We start from the raw sequence: 27,117 nt of genomic DNA, 5'->3' as shown, positions 1-27,117 counted from the left end.
ATAATAATAATAATAATAATAATAATAATAATAATACATTGACGGGGATCAGGATTAGCTCAGTGTCCGTCCCGTCAGAAAACATTTTGGCACGCTTTAATAGTAAATCCCTGGGTAGGATAAAATTAACAGTCTCGTGTGTTCTCTTAAAGACACCAGCAGAAATAACAATCAAGACCAGGGCCTGGCAGATTATTTATATTTGCACAACTTCCAAGGCACTAAGGATGTGGACAAGTTTTCCAAGATTTTCCAGGACTGGAGTATGCTATTTCATTTTTCCAGGAATTCAAAGGACTGTGCGAACCCTGAGAACAAAATACATTTTCACTAATAGTACTGCAGCATAGCAAACCAATTGTTCGACTTTTCATAAAAGCACCAAAATTGGTACATATGTTGATTAATGTATTCTGAACAATTCTGGATATGGAGCCACTCAAGATTTTGCCTTGGTCAGCTTTGACATTTGCCAAAATGGCCACCATTCTACTTTAACAACATGGGATATCTGTCATTGTTATTCTCTTTGTCGGTTTCTCAGAGGTGATAAATACTCCATGTGATGTGCATTTACAAAGGAAAACAATACAAATGTCATTTGTGTTGATCTATTATATTTCCAACCATTGTATTGGATAAAAATGGTCATTTTTATGGGAAAATCCATTTTCGCACACAGCATCAGTGACAGGTTCAGAAGTATTTTGTTGTGGTGGTGGTAGTGGTGGAAGTGGTGGTGTAGTAGTAGTAGTATTAGTGTGGTAACAAGGTGTTTTGTGTCTTTGCAGAATATGGAGTGATAATCATCAGGAGCGGAGTCAACACGAGCGGGAGTGAGCATGTCAAAGAAGTTCCAGCTAGTGCATTCTTCCATGGACCGTGCGTCTGTTGGCCCATCCAACACAAACTGGGAACTGTGTGCCATATGCCAGGAGGACACAGCAGAGTCCGTTTGCCCAGAAAAAAATGCGAAACGCCCAAACACAGGGAGTGGGTACAAGACACTGGCCGGGAATCTGATGCAGTTTGGAGAGTTGGGCTTACTACCCAGAACGTTGCAGCTTGATAGACTTGATGAAGGAGAGGGCATCGAGGCCACACTGGTTGCTCACAAAGGTGTCTATCATAAACGATGCATGCTTCGTTTTAAAACAACAAAGTTGCAAATAGCACAGAAGAGGCCAGCAGGAGGCAGCTCATCTGGTGAAGGCAATGCCGTGCCAGGAAAGCGCACCAGGTCACTCAGTGCAGAATCAAGTACCTCGAGTCAACCCTCATGCTTCTTCTGCAGACAGTCCGGTGTGGACACCTTACATGAAGCCACCACCTTCAAGATTGATCAGCGTGTGCGGCAGTGTGAAACATAAATTGGAGACCACGAACTGCTGGCACGGCTCAGCATGGGTGATATGCGAGCTCTTGATGTCAAGTATCATTCCAAGTGTTTAATGTCTCTCTACAATCGTGCAAAGTCCTCTGTCAATGCTGAAGACAAGACTGGTCATGAAAGTGTGGTCTCCAGAATTGTGCTGGCAGAACTTGCCCTTTACATTGAAGATACTCACCTGGAAGAGGACACATCTCCTGTATTCAGACTTGCCGACCTTGCAAACCTGTACGCGAACAGAATGGAGCTTTTTGGAGTTCCCTTGGACACGAGAGTGAATACGACAAGGCTGAAGGAACACCTACTAGCCCAGCTCCCAGGCCTATGGGCACAGAGCAAAGGACGAGATGTCCTGTTGGCATTGGCGAGGCACTTGGCAAAGCCTGCGAGCTGGACTGACAGTGAATTAGTTCACCTCGCTCGAGCTTCACAGATAGTTCGTCGATACATGTTTGAGGAAGCCAACTCATTCACTGGCTCATTCAAGGAAGGCTGCCAGCAGGAGGCTGTGCCACCTGTGCTGCTTTCACTGGTAAATATGGTGCTGCATGGACCCTTCATCAAGAATCAATTTGATGCTCCTTCAAGACAGGCAGCTTTGTCCATTGCACAGCTCCTGAAATTCAACGGTGCCAAGCATCACCAGAAGCAGAAAAGAAGCACCTCTCCTGTTGGTACAAAGCCACAAGAACATCCAGCTGTCAGACATGCCACATCTCAAGAAACTCCTCTGCCAATGTACATTAGCCTGATGCTGCACGCTGAGACTCGCAAGAGGGAACTAGTGGACAAGCTCTTCAGTTGTGGTCTCAGCATCTCATACGACCGTGTCCTGCACCTTTCTGCAGAGATGGGAAACCGGGCGTGTCAGATGTTCCAAACAGAACAAGTGGTCTGCCTGCCAACCCTGCGTGGTAGTGTGTTCACGACCGCAGCTGTGGACAACATTGACCACAACCCTAGCTCCACAACAGCAAAGGATTCATTCCATGGAACAGGGATCTCTCTCCTGCAACACCCAGTGTGTGCAGATGGAGGAGTGGAACGTGGGATTGTCATCACTGGCGGGCCTGCTGTATCAATGACTGTTGACCATCTACCTAAGTACTACACTGAGGTACCACCCGTTGCTTCCAATGTCAAGGGCTCAACAGTACCGGCCACCTCCGTGACTTCTCTGAAACGGCCAGCTTTGCAGAGCATAAGGAAAAAAAAAAAAAAAAAAAAAAGAGTACAAGTGGCTGGAGAACCTGAGAAGTGCGCTCGAAGTACAAGATGTGACCACAGATGGAGTCTTTCAGAAGACATCATGGGCTGCATACCATGCCAGCCACCAGGAGCCTGGTCAAGCTATCATCACGCCAACTTCACTGCTTATATCGACCACCAATACAATAACAAAATAAGAGCATATAGCCAATTTCGCTAAAGTAGAATGGTGGCCATTTTGGAAAATGGTCGCGGAAGCTGACCAAGGCACAATCTCGGGTGGCTCCATATCTAGAATTGTTCAGAACACATTATTCTACATGTGTACCAAATTTGGTGCTTTTATGCAAATTTGAACAATTGATCTGAAATATCAGATGACGCTGCAGGACTATAATGGGTTGAGGAGTCTTAAACAAGCAATTAATATTTTTGAGCAAGTCTTTTCTTTTTTTGAAGCATGAATCATGCTCTTTACTCATGACAAAAAGATTAGATTAAGAATCACTTGATATTTTAAGAAGATTTGGCCCTCAATTCACTTATTAACTTGAGGGGCACTTGGTGGAGCGCATACCTCCACCACATAATGCCTGATCCAAGAACAGATCGGGCCCAATACATTTTTGAAATGCATTGCTATATATCGTTTTTGGCCCAATCGCTCAAAGATGAAGAATCACTTTGATAATTAAATAATTATTGTACCCAGATTCGGATCTTCACCAAAATTGAATCAATTAATCCTTGTCACACACACAACCTGTCCACAACTTTTTGAGATATCCTGCACACAAAGAGACAGACAGAAAGGGGCAAAAACAACTTCCTTCACCTTCCATAAGCCATGAAAAGAAACCGTTTTTTTTGTTCGTTTTTTTTTTAGCCAAAGGATTGACTTGGTGTAGTTCAAAATGTAACGCGAGTCACTGTGGAACTATCAACATCCAAAAGTTACGCTAAGCTGCACAAAAATAAATAAATAAAAACTAAAGAAGAAACATTGAAGCTTGGGTGTACGACAACAAAACAGACCTGTGGGCAGAAATACGGCGATCTCCTGCAACAAGAACAACATCACAGAGTAGTTTCTCCTTCAGGTAGCGCTCCAGCTTCTGGGAAGTTTGCTCTGCATGGTTTGGTGCCTGGAAGCAGTTCGGGGAAGAGTCCTGAGGTTCCAGTTGTGGCAACTCCATAGAAATGGCAGAGGACAGATAGCAGCCACTTGTGGAATTCCTAGCCAAAAAATAATAATAATAATAATAATAAATAAATAAATAAACAAACCATAAACAAAAACACTCAAGCAAGCAATCAAACACAACAGTTAATCAACGGCTGGCTTAGCAAGCCGATTGGTAATGGGACACCCCGGATGTGCGAGACTGAAGACCCTTTTCTGGTTCTGCCATTTGTGCAACAAAAAAGTTAAATTTGGATGATTTTCAACCCTTTTCACCTCTTGTTCCACTATTTTCCGTTTTTCAGCACTGCTGGGTAGTTTTGCTTCATCCTTGGGACAGGTGCCGACATCTGATTTTTAAAACCGCAACGTTATGCCGAGCACACGAGTTGGTCTATTTATTAATGAGGGGTTGTTTTGCGATTTTACTGAATATCAACATGTATGAACATGAGGATTTACACATTTTATTGTAGTTATTGTTACATTTGTATGCATACGTGAAACAGTTATTATTCCACTTAACCTGTTTTCTCCACTAACCTCACCCCTAATTTTGTAAAAGTCCTGTCAAGTTAATCAGGGTGAAAAGGGTTTTTAATCAAAATCATTACGTGGCGGTGCTTTCTTTCGAGATGGAGCATTCCCTTTGTGCTGTGTTTCACCACTCATAAGTTGATAGGTTCTGTCAGCAAAGTGAGACTCCACCATCGGGGGGAGGTCTTGAAAGATTGTGAACCACGATCGGTCACGTGGGGGCCGTGTTGTTTAGGAGCCCCATGCATTTGCATGGCTCTCACGCTGCCTTTGCCCTATGGCCACATTTTTCTCAGGGTTGCTTGGCACAGGCCCTACAGGTCTGTGCGTTAATCCACCACTGTACAGAGGTCTGTCGCTCGTCCATCTGAGGGATGAAAGGATGCTATGGCATAGTGGCCATTGTAGAGCAGCAACAGCATAATATCCAGGGCAGTGTGACCACTCCTCATTTTCATAAATGCCAAGGTGAGCCAATGAAAAAAGCCAAGAATTCACAAGGTTTCGGAAAAGCGATGATTATAGAAAACCAAGACGCCAAGGTGAACAACGAATAGCCAAGATCTTGTGAAAAAAGCCAAGGAGTGGTCACACTGATCCAGGGTGGCATGAATAACGATTGTTTTTTTGTTTTTTTCTTCTTCTTCTTTTTTTAATAGTGCAATGATCATGAAGAAGGTACAGCACAAATCATGCACATACAGGCAGGTAGCATATTTTTTGGCAAACAAGTCAAATTGGCTAATTTGCCCATTCTTCTTTCCTTCACAGGTAAGTCGATTTGGAGTACAACATGAAGCTACATCAACCACATTAGTAAGCAAAACTCAGTCAGAACAAAAGAGGTTAATTCCCACACCAACAAGGCATTGGAACAAACAGTACTCCCAGGTTCATGAATATTAATAAGCGGTTTTTGCCCATATTATTTGAACTACTTTGTGGGACAACCTTTCAGATAAATTAGGAACATAAATAGTTTTGTTTTATTTATTATAATCATATAGGAGGTACAGTATTTAAAACAAAACCCCTCTTGGTCCCATCATTTCCAGTTGTTTCCAACTGCTCAGGGACTCTGTCTTTTGCGCCTTCTCGGGTGGAGAAGATCCTTTCAATCCTCAACTATGCTGCTGGAACCAACAGCATTACAAAAAATAATAACCAGAGTTGGTGTCAAAGCCACCCAATGCTCGCCTATTTATAAATTTCTCGTTTTTAAAAGACTAGTCCAATAATATTTTTTATAAAGCATTGCAGTTAAGTCTGATCCAAATAATTTTAAAGCAATATATGTATATTGTAATCAGTAAAAAATAGTGGTAGATAAAAACATTAGAAAGGAAATAACTTGCACCAAAAACTTTAACATTTTCATGCTCACGCCGACGCTCACGCTCACGCCGGGGGTATCACTATAGCTCTGTTCTTCGAACAGGCGAGCAAATAATAACTTGAAGGGCACTCGGTAGAGCACATGCCTTTCTAGGCAAAAATGCTACAGGAAGAAACACAGTACATGACAGTTGTAGTCTGCAGAGAATTACCACAGAAAAGGAATTCTTTTTTGCCTGGGGGATCCACGAGAACGTATTGGGCCAAATACATTTTTGAAATATCATGCTATTGAAGCCGATGAAGACTCGCGTAGACAATTGGGTTCACATTCATCAGCTAGATGAATGCTACAATTATGAGGTTTACCATTAGGAAGGTAAATCAAACGAAAAAACGATAGCAAACCAGTATAGTAATCCCCCGTTTCTCGTGGGGGTTACGCTCCAAACCTCCCCGCGCTAAGTGAAAATCCGCGATGAATGGACGCCTCCACAAAAATCGATTCGTATGGTATGGTCAGTTTGGGTTCGAGGTGCCTGAGATCGTCTAGTCTGGTCAGTTTGGCAGTGATTGGGCTTGAGGTGCTGGAGATCGACTAGTCTGGTCTGGTCGGTTTTGAGGTGCTGGGTATGAGCAGTGCTCAACGGCGGCAAACCTTTTTCCTTCCCGAAGCATATAATCGAGCATCTTTACCTTCACCTTCTCCTGGAGCGTCCCAGGACCTTCCTCTGGCGCTTCTGTTCCTTGCCAGAAGCCTTAGAAGGTGCAGGGCGTTTGGGTGGCATCATGGGGCTTGGAGAAAAAAAAGAAAAAAAAAAAACGTAGAAAATATTCGTAGTTCACAAGCGAAACTTTGTCTCGTGCGTTGTGACTGGTCGAGCACCACGGGTTATAATTTATTGCTTAAATAATTTGTTTTATATATTATCACCGCGATGTACCGGGGGAATCTGCAGAAAAAATTAGTTACGTTCCAAGGGAAAACCCGCGATGAACCGGGGGCGCGATAGGTGAACCGCGATGAAGCGGGGGTTGACTGTACATCAAGGATATCATGAACAGCTCAGAAAACATCAAATTGATCACCCTTTTGTGAATCGCCTCACCATAAAAACTGCCATCGTCCCGCACTTCCTGCACGAGGAGCACGCTTTTGTTACGTCATATACCGTTATTTCCTCCTTGCTTTCAAATGTTTTACAACAATGTCTTGTCAAGGGGGGGGGGTGTGGTTGATGATGTGTGTTTTTAAACCAAGCCCATGCCCTATCCCCTGAGAGGAAGAAAAGGGGAAATTTTTTTTTTAAACATATATATATTTCAACCATTAAAAACATTTTTTGCATTTTCTCCCTTGGATCTTGTGTTGATGGGTTGGTGTGGTGTTCGCACAGGCATGATGAGCTGAATGGCCTGCACCTGTGTTGGATTTCCACGTTAACAAAAAGATATATATACATATACACACACACACACACACACACACACACACACACACACACACACACACACACACACACACACACACACACACACACACACACACACACACACACAATTGGCCTGTCTACACTATATACCAGATATCATTTTTGGCCCTCTCTCTCTCAATGGTGAAGAATCACTTAAAAAAGAAAATCATCAGATCCGGATAGTCACCAAAAGTGAATCAATTTTTCCTTGTCACACGCACGTGTCCACCAAGTTTCATCCGAATCCATCCACAACTTTGAGATATCGTGCTCCATATCATTTTTGGCCCGATCTCTCAATGGTGACGAATCACTTAAAAAATTAAAGTAGCCTGATCCGGATGTTTACCAAAATCTAATCAGTTCGTCATCGTCACACACCCAAACAGTCCATCTTGTTTCACCCGGATCCGTCCACAACTTTTTGATATATCCTGGACACAGACAGACAAACGCAGACAAAGAGGGGTGAAAACAACCCCCTTCACCTTCAGTGGAAGAAGAAAGAAGTTATAGCAATCCATAAAAGGATTGTGGTGTCATTCTTTCCTTCCTAACTCATTCATTTTTGGGGGGAAATCCATCCCTACTGGTTTTTGTTGTTGTTTCAACGAGTTTGAGTTGTATGATTAGCATTGAAATGGATGGATCAAATGGAATTTGTGAGTGCATAATGTCACACGAGTCAGCAATCCCACCCAATTGGCAAACGTTCCTGGTAATGATTTCTGAGGTGGGTTTTAAATTAGAAATTATACCAATTATTTATGGGGGGTGGGGGGGGAGAAGAATAAGAGGAAGAAAAAAAAAAAAGATCGACTTTTACACCAAACTAGAAAGGCACTCAGTAGAGCGCATACCTCCACCACGTCATGCCTGATCCACGAGAACATAAATTGGGCCCTCTCTCATCTCTCAATGGTGAAGAATCACTTTGGAAATTAAATAATTCTCGTATCCAGATCAGGATTCAGATCTTCACCAACATCGAATCAATTCGTCCTTGCCACAGACCCAACATGTCTTCCAAATCTGTCCACAACCTTGTGATACATCATGCTGTATCGTTTTTGGCCCCATCTCTCAAAGGTGAAGAATCACTTAAAAAAATTATAGTAGTCAGATCCGGATCTTCACCAAAAATCTAATCAGTTCATTCTTGTCACACACCGAACCTGTCCACAAAATTTCATCCGGATCCATCTGCAACTTTTTGAGATATCTTGTACACAGTCAAACAGACAGAAAGGGGTGAAAACATAACCTCCTTCACCTACGGTGGTGGAGGTAAAAACACAGTACATGAAAACACTAGAGTCTAGACAGCTTCACTTTTACATCAAGAGCTGCTGAGATTGGGAGGAAATGTCACTTACGAGAGCACTCAATGTTATATTGATGATCGCTTTTCTCTTCACTCAACATGGCAGTCAAGAGGGGAAATAGAGGGGAATTTGCTCTTCCCCATGGATTCCGACCAACGGGCTTTTCCCATGCTCTATCCTTTAAATGCTGACTGCCAAGGAAGGAAGCAGCACATACGATCTTTTAAAGTCTGTGGTATGAATCAGTTCGAATCATCGAGCCCCAGACTCGGAGAGGATGCTCTTACAATGATGCAACAACCAAGTTGAGCAAATTGGCCATCTAGGATGCCTGATATATTCTGTAATGCATACGACGACAGCTTGTGGCTGAACAACAATGACGACACATTCCCTTGCAGTAGTTCCATGTTGGTTGTCAATCCAATAAGGAAATCCTCAGTTATACTCATCACAGATAACTACAAAGTGATTACTACTTTAATGCACAAACTATTCAAAACGAGCGCCGTCTTCATGCGGAATTAGTTTTGTTCCTCAGTCGCCATAGTGTATCACAGCAGTGATGCTTCCATTAACAAAACACTACAACTCTCTCTCCAAAATCCTGTCTGAAGCACTCGCTCATCTTGTATAAGACATACAACCTGTATCACTTTGTTGACATGAATATCAAGAGGGGGGTGGGGGAGAAATAGGTGGAGGAGGAGCAAGGAACAATGAAATAAAGCAACATGTGAGATGGTTCAGAGAAATGAGAAAGAAGAAAACAAACGTGAAACACCCCATCCAAAGATATCTGCCTCATGCCCTCATGTGCTCCGGGGTCTGGTACGAGGCAGGTGGATGTTATCCAGCCACACCACAGCCAATCTTCGACACAAACTCGGCCAAGGAGCCCTACCAACCCCAAGCTCATCTACCACGGTCTTAACAAGGTGGGGCAAAACAGGCCCGTCTGACCCAACAGAACCAAAACAATCAAATATCATTCCACATGCCATGACAGCCTGGTATCCGTCTTCAAGGTAATGCACGACAGCTTCTAATGAAGAAAAAAAAATGGGAAGAAAAATGAGATCAATGAGATTGTGGAAACTACTCTACATTTGTTACAAAACAACCCACACGCACAGCCACAAAGTACATAAGCAGATGTGACAGTATTTACGTTACCATAAATCCCGAGGTGTGTGGGGGTGGGGGGAGGTCCAACACTTTCCCATGCATATTTGAGTAGTTTGCCAAAGCAAAATACAGGCACCATCTTGCACAGCATAAAACTGCTTGAACGCAGCGACTCGAAACACACAAATTGCATCGATGATTGGGTCGAGAAACCACAGCAGAAATGCCTGTTATTTCAAAGTTCCCAACAAAGTTAGTGGATACTAAACATCCAAAAAGACAATTTCAATGAGGAATAAAAATACGATGATACGATCTCATAGCATTCACGCAAGTGACTTATGTGAGCAGTACAGGGAAGTCGTACCTCGACTTTGGCACCTCCAAAAGCCTCAAGACACAGCAGAAAAGAAAATGGCAGTGAAAAACATCCAGTTGGCCAAAATGTTATGATACGATGTTCACAGGCCCAGAAAAATCCTTCAGGAAATTCCTGTTTTGTGGCTTCACCCAAAGTAGACTCGCTGCCTTTTCCCCCTCATGCATCCCCCACCCGACCAACTTCCCTTCCTGTCAAAGCAGCTTGGGCCTTTAAACGGCTTCCTTCCCTGTACACAGGGTGCTTACTCAAACTTGTAACAATGTCAGTACAATAGTTTGTGGTGATGAGCAACGATTACAATAGATCACCGCGAACCATCTGCAGAAATATGAAGTATATGTACAGTGAAGATGTAGCTTCACAGCACGTCAAGCACTTCAAGACTTTTGAAACCAATTTTGCAAGTGAAAAGTTTAAACGGTATTCAGGGATCAAGATTTATTCATTCAAAACAATAAATAAATAATTCAGGGATCAAGCTTTATTCATTCAAAAAAAAAAAACTCCCCCCCCCCCCCCCACCCAGTTAAGGAGAACAAATAAACTAAAGCAAGGAAGAATACAATAGTTAGAGTACATTGTCAAAAAGTCAAACACGATGGAATGGAAAAGTCAGGAAAGAACCACTCACCACCCCAGCCACAAAAAACAGAAGTTCTCAAACCCATTTCCAAAAGTACCATTGGCTTTGCAGCAAGGTGGTCAAAATAAATAAATAAAGCCTCCTGAAAGCGTCCATTGTCAACCAATGTATCGCTAACCAATTTCCCAAATCGGCCCGTTACAAGATTTTTAAAGCCAATTCACTCACTTCATGGAGGTCCCATACCTCGAATGACCGCTTTTATGAACACAAGGTTTATTACAACAGAGCAGGAGGACAGAAGACACACAAAAACCAAGGTTTCAGATAATCAAGGTAAATCCCCTGTCAGGAAACACTGAATCTTATCAATTCACAAAAGAACACCGGAGAGACACGGCACAAGGTGAATAAGACATAAGAGAACAAGCCGGTAGGCGACGAGGGATTCGCTAGGATCGAAGCGCTGGATACGATGCTTTTCATTCTGACCGATCCACCGCCGAAGGTTCATTGCCAAGACGTATTGGTTCACATAAAATTGTTCCTCTGCCTGGCAAGATTTTTCCTATTGCGTATTTTGCCAACTGGCACTCTTCATAAAAAAATGACGGTAAATAGACACCCTATTTTTGAAGGACTACCATTTGAAAAATAATCGGTTTGCTGGTTTGTGCTGTGGAGCCTCACGTTGCACAAACAAACAAACAAACAAACAAACACACACAACAGAAAACCCAATAAACTTCTCTCAATGCTCTCGTTTGACCACACCTCCTGAGCCACACTATTTTCCAACGCCACGCCCACTTTTCATCAACCACGTCCACTTTCCCTAAGCTCCGCCCACTTTCCTAAGCCCCTCATAAAAAATGACGGTAAATAGACACCCGATTTTTGAAGGACTACCATTTGAAAAATAAAACTTCAATCAAAAATCGGCAAGAGTAAAATTTTCTAAATATCTCGAAGTGTTTAATTCCAAAGTCTCGTTTCTCTACATTCAAAACTGAAGGACAAGTATTGAAAATACTGTATGCGGTTTTTCGGCCGCTGCACAGCAACGGGTGGTTGCTAGGCAACGAAATTCAAACACGCGCATTCCCACATGGCACCTGTTGGAAAAGTTTCATCAAAATCGGTTCGCTGGTTCATGCTGTGGAGCCTCACGTTGGACACACACACACAAACGGGATATATCTACTATCTAGCACATATAGCGAATCCAATAATCTGCATAGTGGCCGTGGGTAATGATATATCATTATTTTATTATCAGGTCCATCTTTCACCAGACACATGGTACATGAGCAACAATGCGAATTGAGGGGACAGAGAAGACTATATATCCTCTTCTTCTTTCGGCTACTCCTGTTAGGGGTCGCCACAGCGGATCGTCCGTATGATCCGCATGGTGATTTGGCACATATTTTACGCCGGATGCCCTTCCTGACGCAACCCTGGTCGTTTCTTACGACACAGGGATATGGTGCCCTAACCGCTCCGCTGCCCTAACCACTGCGCCAACAGAGAAGACTATATATATATATATATACATATACACACACACACACACACACACACACACACACACACACACACACACACACACACACACACACACACACACACACACACACACACACACACACGACCAGTCAAAAGTTGAACACCCCCATTTTTCTAATTTTTACTGAAATTCTGAAATTTAAGCAGTTCAAGACCAGTGAATAACCTCAAATGGCACAAAGCTAAGCGGTAAACAGCCAAAGGTTAAAAAAAAAAAAAGAAGTTTAGGTTACCAAAAACTGTAAAATATAAATTTCAGAATTGTTAAAAAGGCCCTTTTCAGGGAACAAGTAATGGGTTAGCAACTGCAGCAATGGAAGTAAATTAAAGCCTTAAAAGTTGATGCAAACAATTCCTCAGGTGTCCCAACTTTTGTTGATTAGTTACAAAACCTCTATATAAAAGCAGTGTTGAAACAGACCGTGTTGCTACACCCTCAGAAGCATGATTTGGACAATATTGCACTGCAGGAAGTAAATATATTGCTATCATAATGACGAGAAAAAGACAATTAACAAAGGAAGACAGACAGACATACCATTATCTATCTATATATTACTAAAACTGTCATCTTGTACATACGTATGTATGTATTTACCCAAAAGCGCAAAATATTTTGGCTCACCTGACTCACCATTCGCCTGCGGTGTGCAGTATCAAGTTTTCAAATCGGGCAATGAAAAAATTTAAAAAAAATCAATTCCCGATTCAGTCAACTACTCTTCAGGAGTATTTGAGCAATGCAAACTACCTCAGCGGTATAGTTCACTGGAGCTATCTTTTTTTTTTTCTTAATCAACCGCTGTCACAACAGGAACCCAACGGGTTCACGGGACATTGAGTAACCCTTAAAAGTGTAGGTCTTTCCTTTCGAGAAATTGCAAAGTAAGCCAAGGTGTCAGTGAGTACAGTTTCCTACACCATGAAAAGGCACTTGGAAACTGGAGGAAACAGACAGGAAGAGGTCTGGCAGACCCAAGGCCACAACACAATCAGAAGACATGCTTCTGAGTCAACAGCTTGCATGATAGGCAGCTCACAGGACAGCAGCTTCAAGCACAGCTAAACACTGGTCGAAGTAAGGAAGTGTCGGTTTAAACTGTGAAGAGAAGACTTCGAGCTGCAAGTTTGACAGGTCGAGTGGCAGTAACAAAGCCATTGCTAAGATGGCAAAATAAGAAAAAGGCTTGCCTGAGCCATGAAGCATCACCAGTGGACAACTGAAAACTAGAAGGTCTTATGGACCGATGAATCAAAATTTGAAATCTTCGGTTCATCACGCAGGGCTTTTGTACGCCATCGAGTAGGTGAAAGGATGTTTCTTCAGTGTGACACCAATCGTCAAGCTTGGAGGAGGAAGCGTGATGATCTGGGGCTTTTTTGCTGGATCCAGTCGGCGACTTGCCCAGAATGACTGGCACCCTGAACCAAAAGGACTACCACAGCATTTTGCAGAGCCATGCAATTCCTTCTGGTCAGGGGTTCATCCTACAGCAAGATAATGACCCAAAACATACCTCCAGGCAATGTCAGAACTACTTTAGAAGAAAACAAGACAGAAGGCTCAAATCATGGAATGGCCAGCAGTCTCCAGAATTTAACCCCATCGAGCTGGTTTGGGATAAACTGGACAGAAGGGTGAAACCAAAGCAACCAACAAGTGCAACACATGTGGGAACTTCTGCAACAGTGTTGGGAAGAATTTTTCGAACAATATTTTATTTCCATTGTAGAAAGAATGCCACGAGTATGTTCAGCTGTTATATCTGCAAAAGGTTGCAATTTTGATGAGTCAAAAATTTAGATTAAATTTTGTTCAACAAAATGATTCCATGATTTATTTATTTTTATCTGCAATTGTTTATTTGTTCTATGCTTTAATTTCAGAGCACATTGAAACATTAAACTGCTTAAATTTAAGTAAAAACTGGAAAAATGGGGGTGTTCTAAAACTTTTGACCGGTTGTGTTTTTATAATATATACATATATTTTGTTATTGCGATTGTGGGAGTCGATGGAGGAATTTAAGAAGGAATATAGCATTGTGTTAAGTTGCTTGGTCTGTGAACGTGTAGGAGGCATCTCGATGTAACCAAGTTGGGAACCTGTGAGCTTAACTGTAACGTCACCACACGAGTGGGTGGTGTCGTGTTAATTAGCGAGGGTTTAAGAATAAGCTTCCCCAGTATGCGATTCCCGTGATTTTTTCCCTATGTTCATATATTTCAAGATCAGCAATAAAAGTGGGGAACACGTCCCTAAAACAAGCAAACGTGCCAAGCAGGCAGAAAGCCCCACCTTCAAAAGGTGACAACACGCCCCCGAGGGATGATTGATGGGTGCGACGTCAGAAGCTAGCAGAGCAGGCACAAGCCCGGCTTTCATGTGAGCAGGCCACGCTCCGGAGGCGAAGGATATATAGGCGTGATCGAGAGGAAGGTCAGGCTGGCACATTTTGAGAGAAATCAGACTCAGCAGGCTTGTGCATTTGTGGAGAGCAGTGATCAGAGTGGAGGTACGAGGCGCAATTTGGAGAGGCAAGAGTCAAGGGTGAGCGCAAACGATGAGGATGGCATGATCCTTGCATTTATGTTGAGGCGACTTGGCCCGTGTGGTGAAGCAAGACGCTGGCCTTTGGCTCTTGGTTGGGCCAGTGAGGACTATTGCCACACAAAGCATTACACTGGGCTCTGAGCCTTGGTGTGGAGTGCCGCTCGCGGATTGCCTGGCGTGCGTTTGTCCCGCTACGAGAGAAACTATGACGGGCCATTTTTTGTGCACATCTGCATGTGGGCATAGAAGCGCGTCAATTCCAAGTTCCAGAAAAATCAGCACTGGGCCAAGCTAAGTACAAGAATACTTGAAAGGAAGGATTTTCTTATTTTGTGTTACCTTTGTCTGTACAAGGAAGGCCTCAACTTTAGGATTAATTTATTTCATTATTATTATTATCATTACCCTTTTGAATTATTGCCCGTTGTAAATATTCATTTTTTTAAATTAAATATATTCCTTTTAAGAAGCTGTAGCCATGTATTTCTAGTGGGGTTCGAGTATAAACCCCCCTTGTGCTGTGCTCCTCCACACCTTTACCATTGCACCCCCATTAATCTCAGTCTCGGCTGTAGGCCTTCAAGGGAGAAGCTTTACCATCCATCGAGGTAATGGGTTACACCAAATATATATATATATATATATATATATATATATATATATATATATATATATATATATATATATATATATATATATATATATATATATATATATTATAAAATGCATACATATTTATTTATATCACAGATTGTGACCACAGTGCAGTCATTCTTGTTTCAATATCCTTTTCCTATTAGCATGCTAGGATGATAAATGTGCAAACTGTTGGCAGAAGAAAGTAATCTGTGCTTTAGCATCATCCCACCACATTCCAGAACAACTAAAATTCATCTTTCTCTCCATTAAATTACTCTATATCAATTGAAAGTAAGAGTGCAGCCTTACAAAAGGCATTTTTCTCTAACTTGCAAATAAAACCCATCACTTTGCTGATGGGTCAATTTGTTACAATTGTGGGGGTGGGGGAGAGAAACACACACACACACACACACACACACACACACACACACACACACACACACACACACACACACACACACACACACACACACACACACACCGAGAGAGCGACAGAGGTGTGGGAGGAGAGTGCTACATTTTATGAGGGGGAGTGAGGAGGGGACAGAGTGAGAGACAAAAAAAAAAAATAAAAAAAAAATAAAATAAAAGACAGGTGAGGGGTGGGGTGAGGTTAGCAAAGAGAATGACATGTTACGCTTAATGACCGAACACGAACCCCCCCCCCCAAAAGTGTCAGAACAGCAGTACACACGACGACAGAGTTTGTAAAGTAATCTGCTGACACATCTGTGCAAAATTGATTTTCCAATTCCAAAAAAAATTGTGGGAAAAAAATGAACCAAAAGCATGGACTGAAAACATGGAAGTACCGCTCACGTATGACCTAATGAGCCCAACGGGCGTGAATTTCGAAACCAAATCATTGCAACCAGATATCATAGTTGGGTGCAAAAAAACAAGAGAAGGCATTAATTCTGGTGATTTTGGGCTTACGATGCAGAAATCACGAAAATGACCAAATACCAAGACCTCAAGCATGACGTGAAAGGATCCTGGAAGCTGAAGAATACCAAAGTTGTGCAAGTGATGACGAAGAACCTCACAGATGTTTTTTTAAACCATCCCTGGGAATATCACTACAAACGAACTACAGTTGGAAGCCGCCCTGGGCTCAGTAACAATCCTGAAGAAAGCCCTTGGCACAAAACTTCACAGCTTGGTCCATGAATAGTGACCCCTTACCAAAATGAAGGTGGAAACTTTTCCAAGCATCAAATACTTGTCTGCAAAAATGATGATGTGGCCGACTCGTTCATCTTTGAAGCTGACAGGTAGCATTTTTAAGTGGAGAAAGTTACCGCAATACTGCAAATATCGTTTGTTTTTTTGTTTTTTAGGAACGTGGGGACATTACCAATTACAACCTTCTGGGCAGAGCTATCAAGTGGGTGCACAAGTCCCAGAATCGAGATAAACTTTGCTCTTTAATCAGGGCAACAAGTGTTTCGTAAGCCACAAAACCGATCACTCGCTTGTTCATACGTGAAGCAGCATGTACTTCCTCATATGCGATCAAGTTACTGATTGCCAGTGCAATCACTTCCACCAAAGACACCTTCTTGTGGGAGCATGCCACACAATGTTTGCAAGATATCTGCTTGAATGTAGCATACCGTTGCGAATGAGCAGCCACCATATTAAAGTAGCCACACCAGTGCCGGATACAACATCTGGCCATCTGTGCTCTCCATGGAGTGCTGTGATTGGCTGATCAGTCACATGGTTTCAAGGCACCATATTCCCCCCGAACCCACATGCGAATACCTTGGACGATGCTCAAAGATTACAACATCGCTGTAGAGGTCAAAGGCCAACTGAAAGGGAAGAACTTATTCGTGAAACTAGTTGAGCAAGCTGATGACCTAATTTGTGATATTATTCCATCCTGCCATGATATGAAATACAAATGGCTCCCAAGGTTCTACACCACGAGGCTACACATCTTTGCATGGAAGCAACAAGACATACAAAAGCAGAGAATACAGGACTCAAAATCTGGACACGAATTCGGCAGCAAAAGTGGCAAGGCGTGTCATCATGTTAAAAATTTTTTTTTTTTTTAACTTAAATGACCTATTTGTACCGAGTTTTACTGTGTTCATATCAAACACGAAGCTTCTGGAGCACCATCCTATAACCAATTTCAGCGCTCAAATGCTGGATATCAATCCATGGCATCATTCGCCATATATGACTGGTCATCATGTGATGACATTCATCCCATCTACGATACCCCAAAAAACGTGGACCACGAGTCACGATGTCGGTTTGGAAATCCAGTTTTCATTATCAGTGTTTTGTCGCAAGAGTCATGCTTTTATTTTTTTTTGTTCGTCAAATTCTTGATTTCAATTGCAGCGTAATGGTGGTAGAACTCTGAATTTAGCCTGAGCCTAAAGCCATCCGGCATGTACTGAATTCAATCAGCGAATACAGGAAAATGACTGAAAACATAATCCTTGGGTGTAATACAAAAGGGGAGAAAATGTCTATTCATGATATCACAAAGTTTCATAGATCTGCAGTAATAAACATTAGTACGAGTATGCACTCACTCCCATCTCTGTGCTGCATGCTCAATGGGTCACGGCTCGTTCGGCAGGGGAGGGTTGAAGAACATAGTACCTATTGTTTAGTTGGCCGGACTCTTCCTATATGGTACTGAGCAACACTAACCTCTGCTTAAAGCGATTCTTCATAATTGTGTGTTCGGCCCAAAAACGACAAATGGAATGACATTTCAGAAAGTTGTGGATGAGTCATGACAAAACTTTGTGGATGAGCTGATTGGGTGACAAGCAGATTAGATTTTGGTTGAAGTTCAGATGCAGATCTTGCCAATCAGTGAGATAAAAAAAATTTTAAAAAACTTAACTGGAAGAATGCACTTTACTGAGTGCCGTTCTAATTTCGATGCCCGAAGTAAAAGCGGTGATGAAATATCAAAAAGTAGAGTAATAATTGCGCTTTTGCCATCTAAATTTCATTTTTCTTTTAGAACATTTATTCGTACACATCTTGCCCACATAGAATCGTACATTGTAAATCAAAGATACTGTATGAATACACAAAAGTACACTTAACACAATGGCAAACATCTAATATATAAAGGATATATAAAAGGAGAGTTCATGTCTTGTACACTTGTAACGCAATCCCATTGGCTAGATCACCAAACTCCACCCACAATTCCAACCAATTATGTGGCCATCATTTTGTGAAACCGTATAGACCACAGGCCTCCACCCATGGACAATTGCAATTGGAATTATCCCAGGTATGTAACCACGATGTATTATAAAGCACATAAGCAGTCGGCAGATTTTTACAATACTGCACAATACGTACGTATCTGAGTTGTTACCTGTCACCGAAGGGCGAATCAGGTGATGTTTTCACCCCTGTCTGTTTGTGTACAAGATATCGCAAAAAAGTTGTGGACGGATCCGGATGAAAATTTGTGGACAAGTTCGGTGTGTGACAAGACCGAACCGATTAGATTTTGGTGAAGATCCAGATCTGATAAATTTTTTTTTAGCGATTCTTTACCATTGAGAGATAGGGCCAAAAATTATACAATAGCACGATATCTCAAAAAGTTGTGGACGGATTCGGACGAAACTTGGTGGGCAGGTTGCATGTGTCGCAAGGACGAATTGATTCGATTTTGGAGAAGATTCGAATCTGGATACGGAAAAGAGAATTATTTTATTTTTAAAGTGATTTTTCACCATTGAGGGATAGGGCCAGAAATGATGTAGTACTGTATAGCATGATATTTCAAAAATGTATTGAGCCCCGATATGTTCTCATGGATCAGGCATTACGTGGCAGAGGAATGCGCTCTACCGAGTGTCCTTCTAGTTTTTTTAATTATTTTCAGGAATGCTCAAGGCAGTGATCTGTGGCTTTATACACAACCAAAATTTAATATGAAAAGCTCAATTCATGGGTGAAATAGCAGAATTTTAAAAATAAAAGGAAAGTAACAAGCAAAAGCGACTCCTTAATTGGGGTGTCCAGGGGCATGTCCCCCAGATAATTTGGAAGTGTGTGTGTGTGTGTGTGTGTGTGTGTGTGTGTGTGTGTGTGTGTGTGTGTGTGTGTATATATATATATATATATATATATATATATATATATATATATATATACATATATATATATATATATATATATATATATATATATATATATATATATATATATATATATATATTTTTTTTTTTTTTTTTTTCACCTGAACATCCATTGCTGGGAAGATTCAGTGAGATAGTCCAACATGTTATCATAAAATAAATACCACATACCTTTGCAAGACTTTTAATACAAGTATTGCATAATGGTATGGGGGAGGGGGGGAGAAGTCATGCATCATTACATGGAGCGGTTTACCAGAATCACCTTCGCTCATGGGACAAAACGAGAGCATGCAATACCCCCTTATGTTTTCTCCGCATTTCTGTATTTGGCGAATACTGGACTCAACGTCATAATGTCTACCCAAAAGATCTCACCGAGCACCCTCTGTTGTGTGCGCTCATGACCATTTTGATGGGATTACATTTTCTGTATCAAGTGAGTTTTCGTTACATCGGATCAAGAGTGTACTTTACTTCTCTGCCCGTTTTCATATGCATCTATCTTTTGTCCCAGGAATCTCAGTTTTCGTCATCCCGTGCCTTCTTATAAAACTGTTACTGGTGTAGTGACCAACCATTGCAGATTTAGCATGAGAAACCATTTTGGCAAGGTTTCAATGGCAAATCCACAGGGGAAGTTAAAATCGGTGTTGTGCTCCACAAAGAGATCAATGGAACAAACAATTCTCACCACCCCCTACAGTTAAGATCAGCACACACACAAAAGTTGCAAGTCGTCAAACAAATGAGTTTTAAAGTATTGATTTTACTTGCATTTATAAAAATTTGCCACACTTTTCTCATCCCCACTCCCTGCACCCACAATAAAACAGGCAAGAGCCTGGATTTATTTCATGTGATGGTGGTGCAACACAGGCATGATAGGCCAAATGGCCTCCTGTGCCAAAGTTCGTGAAGATCTGTTGGTCTTGTATCGATGTGGTCACAAACTTCATTGTGACCAAAAGACGTCAGGTTTTGTATTTGTGTGCAGCAGAATAGGAATGTAAAGAAAGCACTTTGGTATTTTCCGTGAAGTTCATCATTAGCATGAACTGCGATTGGAAAAAAAAAAAAAAATCCAACAATGGACACCATTTCCACATTAACCGACAGATTATCCCATTAAAAATAATAACACCATGGGAGCAATTCACAATTGTGGTCATGTTAGCATTGCACCCCATCTGGATGAAATGGGTCGAGAAATGAATCGGCATATCAGAATAGCACCTCAAGCTCCTATAATTGTGGCATGCTTTTCTGACAAACATATGGAAACCTATGTATGGGTCTTGAAAAAAAATACGGATTTCCATACACATTCAGAAGTTTCACCCATGTCAATTATTTGCTTTTCTGTGAACAGTACGATAGATAGATATATGGAGAGAGATAGGGAAGTGTTTTAAGTCTCCATTATGGTGACCCGGTCCCACCACTGTCGGGTAACTACTCAGACGAAGGACCATAAATATGATGGGAAACTCCTATTATGCATGTATGAGCCACATAAGTCTCACAAGCAACCTGATTGCATGCCATTTCAATGCCAAAAACCATTATATATATATATATATATATATATATATATATATATATATATATATATATATATATATATATATATATATATATATATATATATATATATATAGCCAAAGAAAGCATTTATTAGAGAAATATGTTCTAGCTCATGATGGAAAAAAAAAAGTCAATATTGTCTACCCAAAAGCACGACAATAACATGGTCAATTTTGTTGATATTACTGTTCAATATTTTGCAACTTTATGAATAAGTGTTTGTGGTAGTTCAATGGATGCAAGTTAGATCCCAGGTACCTTTGCTAGTTCGAACCAAAAAAGAAATGTACAACAAATCTAACTGAAGAACAGAAAGAGAAATTGACATACAGGATTGGATGATCACACCACACACCACACACACACACTTTGTGTTAATGCGTGAATTTATAATGGATGAAATTTAAAATAGTCACCATCCACACAAAACACCCCAAAACGAGTTTTTAGAATTTTTCACAAATCGATGAAATATGAAAAGCTGAAATATGTTGCATAAATAGGTATTCGACCCCTTTGGCACGACTCCAAATTGAGCTCAAGTGCATCAAATTTCATTTAATCATCATAAAGATGTTTCTACCTGCGGCCAATTAAATCGATTGGACACTATTTAGACACGCACCTTTCTATACAAGGTCCCACAGTTGACAGTGCACAAGTCCAAGGAATTGTCTGTAGAACTCTGAGATGGAATTGTGAGGAGGCATATCTGGGGAAGGGTATAAAACAATTTCGAGTGTTGAAAGTTCCCAAGAGCAAAGTGAGCTCAATCATTAGGAAATGGAAAGAATATGGAACTACCCATACGCTTCCGAGAGCTGGCCGTCTGACCAACTCGGCAAGGACCTCGGCCAGGCTGGTGATCAAGAACCCAATAACCACAAACAGAACTATAGAGTTGTTCCTTGGCTGAAATGGCAGAACCTGCCAGGACAACAATCTCTGCAGCACTTAAATCTAGGCCAACTACTAAGAAAAAGGCACACGACAGCACTCCTGGAGTTTGCAAAAAAGCACAAGGCAAAATATTCTGTGGTTCGATGAGATGAAAATTGAACTCTTTTGCCTGAATGAAAAGCGCTACACCTGGTGGAACCTGAGCAGAAATCACCCATCTCGCCCCCCCCCCCACCCCACCAAACATGAGGCACAGTGGTCAAAGCATGATGTTATGGGGATGCTTTTCAGTGGCAGGGACTGGGAGGCTTGCAAGGATAGAGGGAACAATGAATGGATCCAAATACAGACAAATCCTTGAGAACCTGCTTCAGAGTGCAAAAGACCCAAGACTGTGGCAAAGATTTACGTTCCAACACGACAATAACCTCAAGCATACATCCAAAGAAACACTAGAATGGCTTCTGAACAAGAAAGTGAAAGTCCTTGAATGGCCCAGCCGAAGCAGACTTGAATCCCATTGAGAATCTGTGGAAAGACTGGAAGATTGACATTCACCGAAGCTCCCCATTCAAAACTGATAGAGCTTCAGCAAATCTGCAAAGAAGAATGGGAGAAAATCCCCAAATTCAGATGTGTAAAGCTCATGCAGACATACCCAAGAAGACTCGAAGCTGTAATTTAGTCCATGGGCCCAGGCCAGAAATTCCACTTGTCGGTACCATCTAAGGAAATCAATCCTAGTTATGATTTTTGAATTGGTGTATATATAGATCATATTTTGATGTGATAATCATTGCAGACTGGCAGCTTAGTCCATGGGCCAGGCCAGAAATTCCACTTGTCGGTACCATCTAAGGAAACCAATCCTCGTCATGATTTTTGAATTGGTGTATATATATATATATATATATATATATATATATATATATATATATATATATATATATATATATATATATATATATATATATATATATATATATATCATATTTTGATGTGATAACCATTGCAGACTGGCAGCTTATTGGTAGTTGTCTCTGGAATGTACCCACCCTCCGCATAATGAAAGTGAAAAGGCAAACAAATCTGGATATCCTGAGCTGTTATTGAATGATATTACCTTCATGGGATGTGTCAATAGTCCATTGTGTTATTTTCCCCCAAAACGTCAATATCTCAGAAAGGTAAAATGGTAAAAATGCAAAATATACACACCAAGCTGCTCTTCTGGAATGGTTGGTCATCATATATTGAAATAATCATGTAGTCCCTACCAATAACTTAGTAGCCCTAAAGTTTGGTTTCCCAGATGGTACAGATATATGCCTGGGCCCATGGACTAAGTGCTATCAAAGGAACTTCTACAAAGTATTGAATCAGGGGGTTGATTGAAAAATTGACAAGGCATTTCAGATTTTCATTCAATTCGAATTTTTTTTTTTTTTTTTTTTACATGTTTCCACTGTCATTAATGGGGTATCTTGTGTAGATCAGTAAACAAAAAATAAAAAATAAATTTTAAAATTTAATCCATTTTTAATTGCCTGCAACAACAAAATGTGACAAAAGTCGAGGGGTGCGATTACTTTCTGAAAGTACTATATATTACGTGTGTGTGTGTGTGTGTGTGTGTGTGTGTGTGTGTGTGTGTGTGTGTGTGTGTGTGTGTGTGTGTGTGTGTGTGTGTGTGTGTGTGTGTGTGTGTGTGTGTGTGTGTGTGTGTGTGTGTGTGTGTGTGTGTGTGTGTGTGTGTGTGTGTGCGCTCAACATGCTCGACAAGTCATCTCTGGCATATGTAGTATACTTTAAAAAAAAATAAAAAATAAAAAAATTAAAATGAAAGGAAGAAAGGAAAGAAATAAAAAGAAAGAACACCAAACTAAGCACTTCAAAACCTACTCCTCAGAGAGTGCATATAGTAGTATACCACTGTTCATCACAAGGGACACCAACTCTGCACCCCAGAAAGAGGACCGACGGCAATGGACTCTTGGGCGAGTGCCCCCACTTTTCCCCATGAGAACTTGTTACACTATTAACGTTAGGAAAGCTTTTACCTCAAAGTAGTCAAAATTTCCTCGAAACTTGGTAAATCAGCACGGTGCCTGCACATCAAGAAAGCATTTGTCACATAAGCCACTCAGCCAATATACCATCTCAGTTCAGATACCCAAAACAAGGTTTGCCTTATACCAAGTGCTCAAACATTACACTTGCAACAGGAGGGGTTGGGTGAAAAATAAAAATAAAAATAAAAACAGGTTTACCTAAGATTTCCAATATTAAATCAAATACAATAGTCTCTTTTTTTATAAATTTTAAAATGACATTACATCTGTGGTTAAAAATAAATAAATAAAAAATTAATTGGCAAGGAGTAGTAAGAATTTTGTGCTTTTCCCATATATACTGTTATGGTTTTGGAAAACTTTCCCCAGAGGGAGAGCATCTATGGAGGGTATCAGTGCACCCCACCGCCCCCAGGACTCGACCAAACCAACTTTTTCAACGTTAGATGGTTTACTAGCTTCCTTTTATGGTCCCATTACACATTTGAGATGTTAACAAAAAAATTCCCGGCACTCTGGTGATATTAAAGATGGCGTCCAAAATGGGTAAAATCATAGAATACGGTAAATAACATCTCAAAAATATGGCAAATTGGAAAAATAATCATTGGGATTTGGTACCTGATCATTAGTTACTAGTTTCTGACAATTGACTTTATACTGCTTTCTGCATTTTGGGTGGTATTGGGCCTCTGCTGCAAACAAATCAAATCCTCAGATTCGCCTTAAGAGCCACTCATGATTGTTCTCTTCTGCTATTTGCAGCACGTTCAAATGAAGAGGTGCCTTCCTTTGTGTCGATGCCTGCCTTTTTCACATGGATTCAGCCTTCAGTATTGCAGAAAATACAATCAGGTTCAAAAATGATCTTTTCTGATGCTTTCTTGCACTTTACCCTTCCTTCTTGGCTGGTAGATGGTCCAGGAGCTTCAGGATCGTGAGATGGTTTAATAGTTGTTAACCTATGTTCAGGTTCAGGGTAAATCTTTGGTAACATCCTCACTGATAGCCCTCGTTCTCCTGGATCTCATCAGGAATGCCCTGACAGATGTCATTCAATATGAAGAACCTGGTGGTTCAGCCAAGCAACGATCCCATATATTTTTGAGAAGTGCCAATCTATCATTTGGATTTGTCAAGTCTGAAAAATATGTGAACGATCCATGCTTTATTCCAGACGTATGAATGACACAATGTTCCCGTTTGAGTTTTCTTTCCATTTCAACAACTTTCTTTTGACAATTACATCAAACTATTTCTTGCTTGTCTGAGATCTTGACTTGTGATCTTTATCTTGACTAGCTACGGTCTTGCTAAGCTAACTAATCGAACCTGGAAAGAGAAAAAAAAATACACATAAAAAGATTAGTACACATAATACTTGAGTGCATGTAAATATTCAAAGTGCATCAGGGTGTGTTTGTGTGGGTGCGTGTTTTCTGGCTTTCAAATTGTCCGCCATCTTCAATTCCAAGTATGATAACAATAATAAACATCCTTGATAAGATTTACAAGATGAATATTCCATGGTTCTGTCCCTCTATTATTACATTAATGATTATTTGAAATTTACAATGATTTTACAATTTAACTCCATCTTGGATTTTATGGATGGCAACAAAACATAAAATCACCACATTGGCCTATTCGTTTCTAATAATCAGGAACATATATTACAATGAATCCAAAAATTAATTTACTGTATATTATTTAGTTTCAGGCCGTTATAAACAATTTTCTATGATTTTGCCTATTGTGGTGGCCATTTTGGATTCCATCTTTGAATTTAAGCAATGCAACAAAATTCAATCACTAGGTATTAGTTACTAATGATGAGAAATGCATTATTCCAATAATTTACAATTTTGTCACAGTTTTTGGCTGTTATATATAATCTTCGATGATTTTGCATATTTTGGCAGACATTTTGGATTTTTTTTTTAATTGCAACAAAACACAATTATCAGAAGCTAGTAACTAATGATCAGGAACCAAATCCCAATGATTATTTTTCCAATTTGCCACATTTTTGAGATGTTATATACTGTATTCTATGATTTTACCCATTTTGGCGGCCAGTTTGGACGCCATCTTGACTATCGCCAGAGTGCCGGGAAATTTTTTTTGTTAACATCTCAAATGTGTAATAAGACCATAAAACAGTTGGTTTGGTAGAGTCCTGGGGGGGGCGGGGGGTGCACAGATACCCTCCGTAGATACTTGACTAACATGGATGGACACGTAGTTGACCCAAGGATCAGTTATTTCATTAGTCTGTGTCCCCCCCTCCCCGGCCTTTTCACCGACTACCTAACCTTCAACAAATAGTTTCAACAATCCCTCCTTCACCCCATCGATCTTGCCTTCAAATCCCGTGGCCGTTCAGTCCCTCGGTCTGGCTGAATCAGTTTTCCCTCCATTCATGCATTACTTAAAATGGACACGTCAGACCAGTCTGCGGTCGTTAACCCATCAGCCCAATCAGATTACCTTCACTGCATGAGACTATGTCCATTCTCACATGCATGTTCATGATGGTTTGTGTTTGTCATGGCCTGCGAGGAATTGGCACGGCACAGTGTGGAACTGTACGAGTGAATGCTTGCGTGTAAGGGAGGGGGCATGGCCTTCCATTGCGGCCTTGGGTGGGTAAAAGGAGGGGCGGAAGCTGTGTTGAAAGTTCCCTCAGGATGACGGGTTTTTCTTTTTTTTTTTTTAACACAACTGACGTTGTGGACGCACCCCCCATCGGCTGCAGACCAATGAGAGAAAGGAAGAAAGCCGATGTGAAGAGGTAAAGGCAGAAGTGAACGGGACAAGCTCACACAAGCAGGGACAAAGAGTGCTCCTGAACAGAAGGCCGAGAGAAACAAAGGCAGAAGCACATGGGACAGGCTCCCACAAACCGGGACAAAAATAGCTCATGAGCAGAAGACTCGAAGGCTGATAAGGCTCGTCAGGGAAGGAACAAAAGCGTGTGGATATTTAAAAAAATAAATAAATAAATAAAAAGAAAGAAAGAAAGCTTCTGTGTGGAAAAGAACACTTCTTCCCGAATGTAGTCCTGATCTCTCAATCCTGTCACCCACGAACGACGAAGAGGG

General features: G+C 41.0%; 1 protein-coding gene and 1 pseudogene across 3 annotated transcripts in view; one reads left to right on the top strand and one right to left on the bottom strand.

The window, feature by feature from the left end:
• LOC147008630 (kelch-like protein 5) overlaps window positions 1-27,117 on the bottom strand; it is a 115,605-nt gene that overhangs the window by 72,033 nt on the left and 16,455 nt on the right. Inside the window, exons 2-3 of one of the 3 annotated variants that reach the window (XM_085863815.1) lie at window positions 24,002-24,049; window positions 3,635-3,835 (exon numbers count right to left, since the gene is read on the bottom strand). In XM_085863815.1, coding sequence (XP_085719941.1) covers window positions 3,635-3,835; window positions 24,002-24,049 — 249 coding nt within the window. Of the gene's footprint in view, window positions 1-3,634; window positions 3,836-9,949; window positions 10,116-24,001; window positions 24,050-27,117 lie in introns of those variants that run through there. The other 2 variants (XM_085863817.1, XM_085863816.1) reach the window with 2 other exon arrangements.
• LOC147008631 (uncharacterized) lies at window positions 360-2,796 on the top strand (annotated as a pseudogene).

This window comes from Eptatretus burgeri, chromosome 18, assembly GCF_056783735.1.
Source record: "Eptatretus burgeri isolate ZD-2024b chromosome 18, Ebu_testis_v1, whole genome shotgun sequence".
Lineage (NCBI taxonomy): Eukaryota > Metazoa > Chordata > Myxini > Myxiniformes > Myxinidae > Eptatretus > Eptatretus burgeri.
This window is presented reverse-complemented; position numbering and strand designations above follow the sequence as displayed.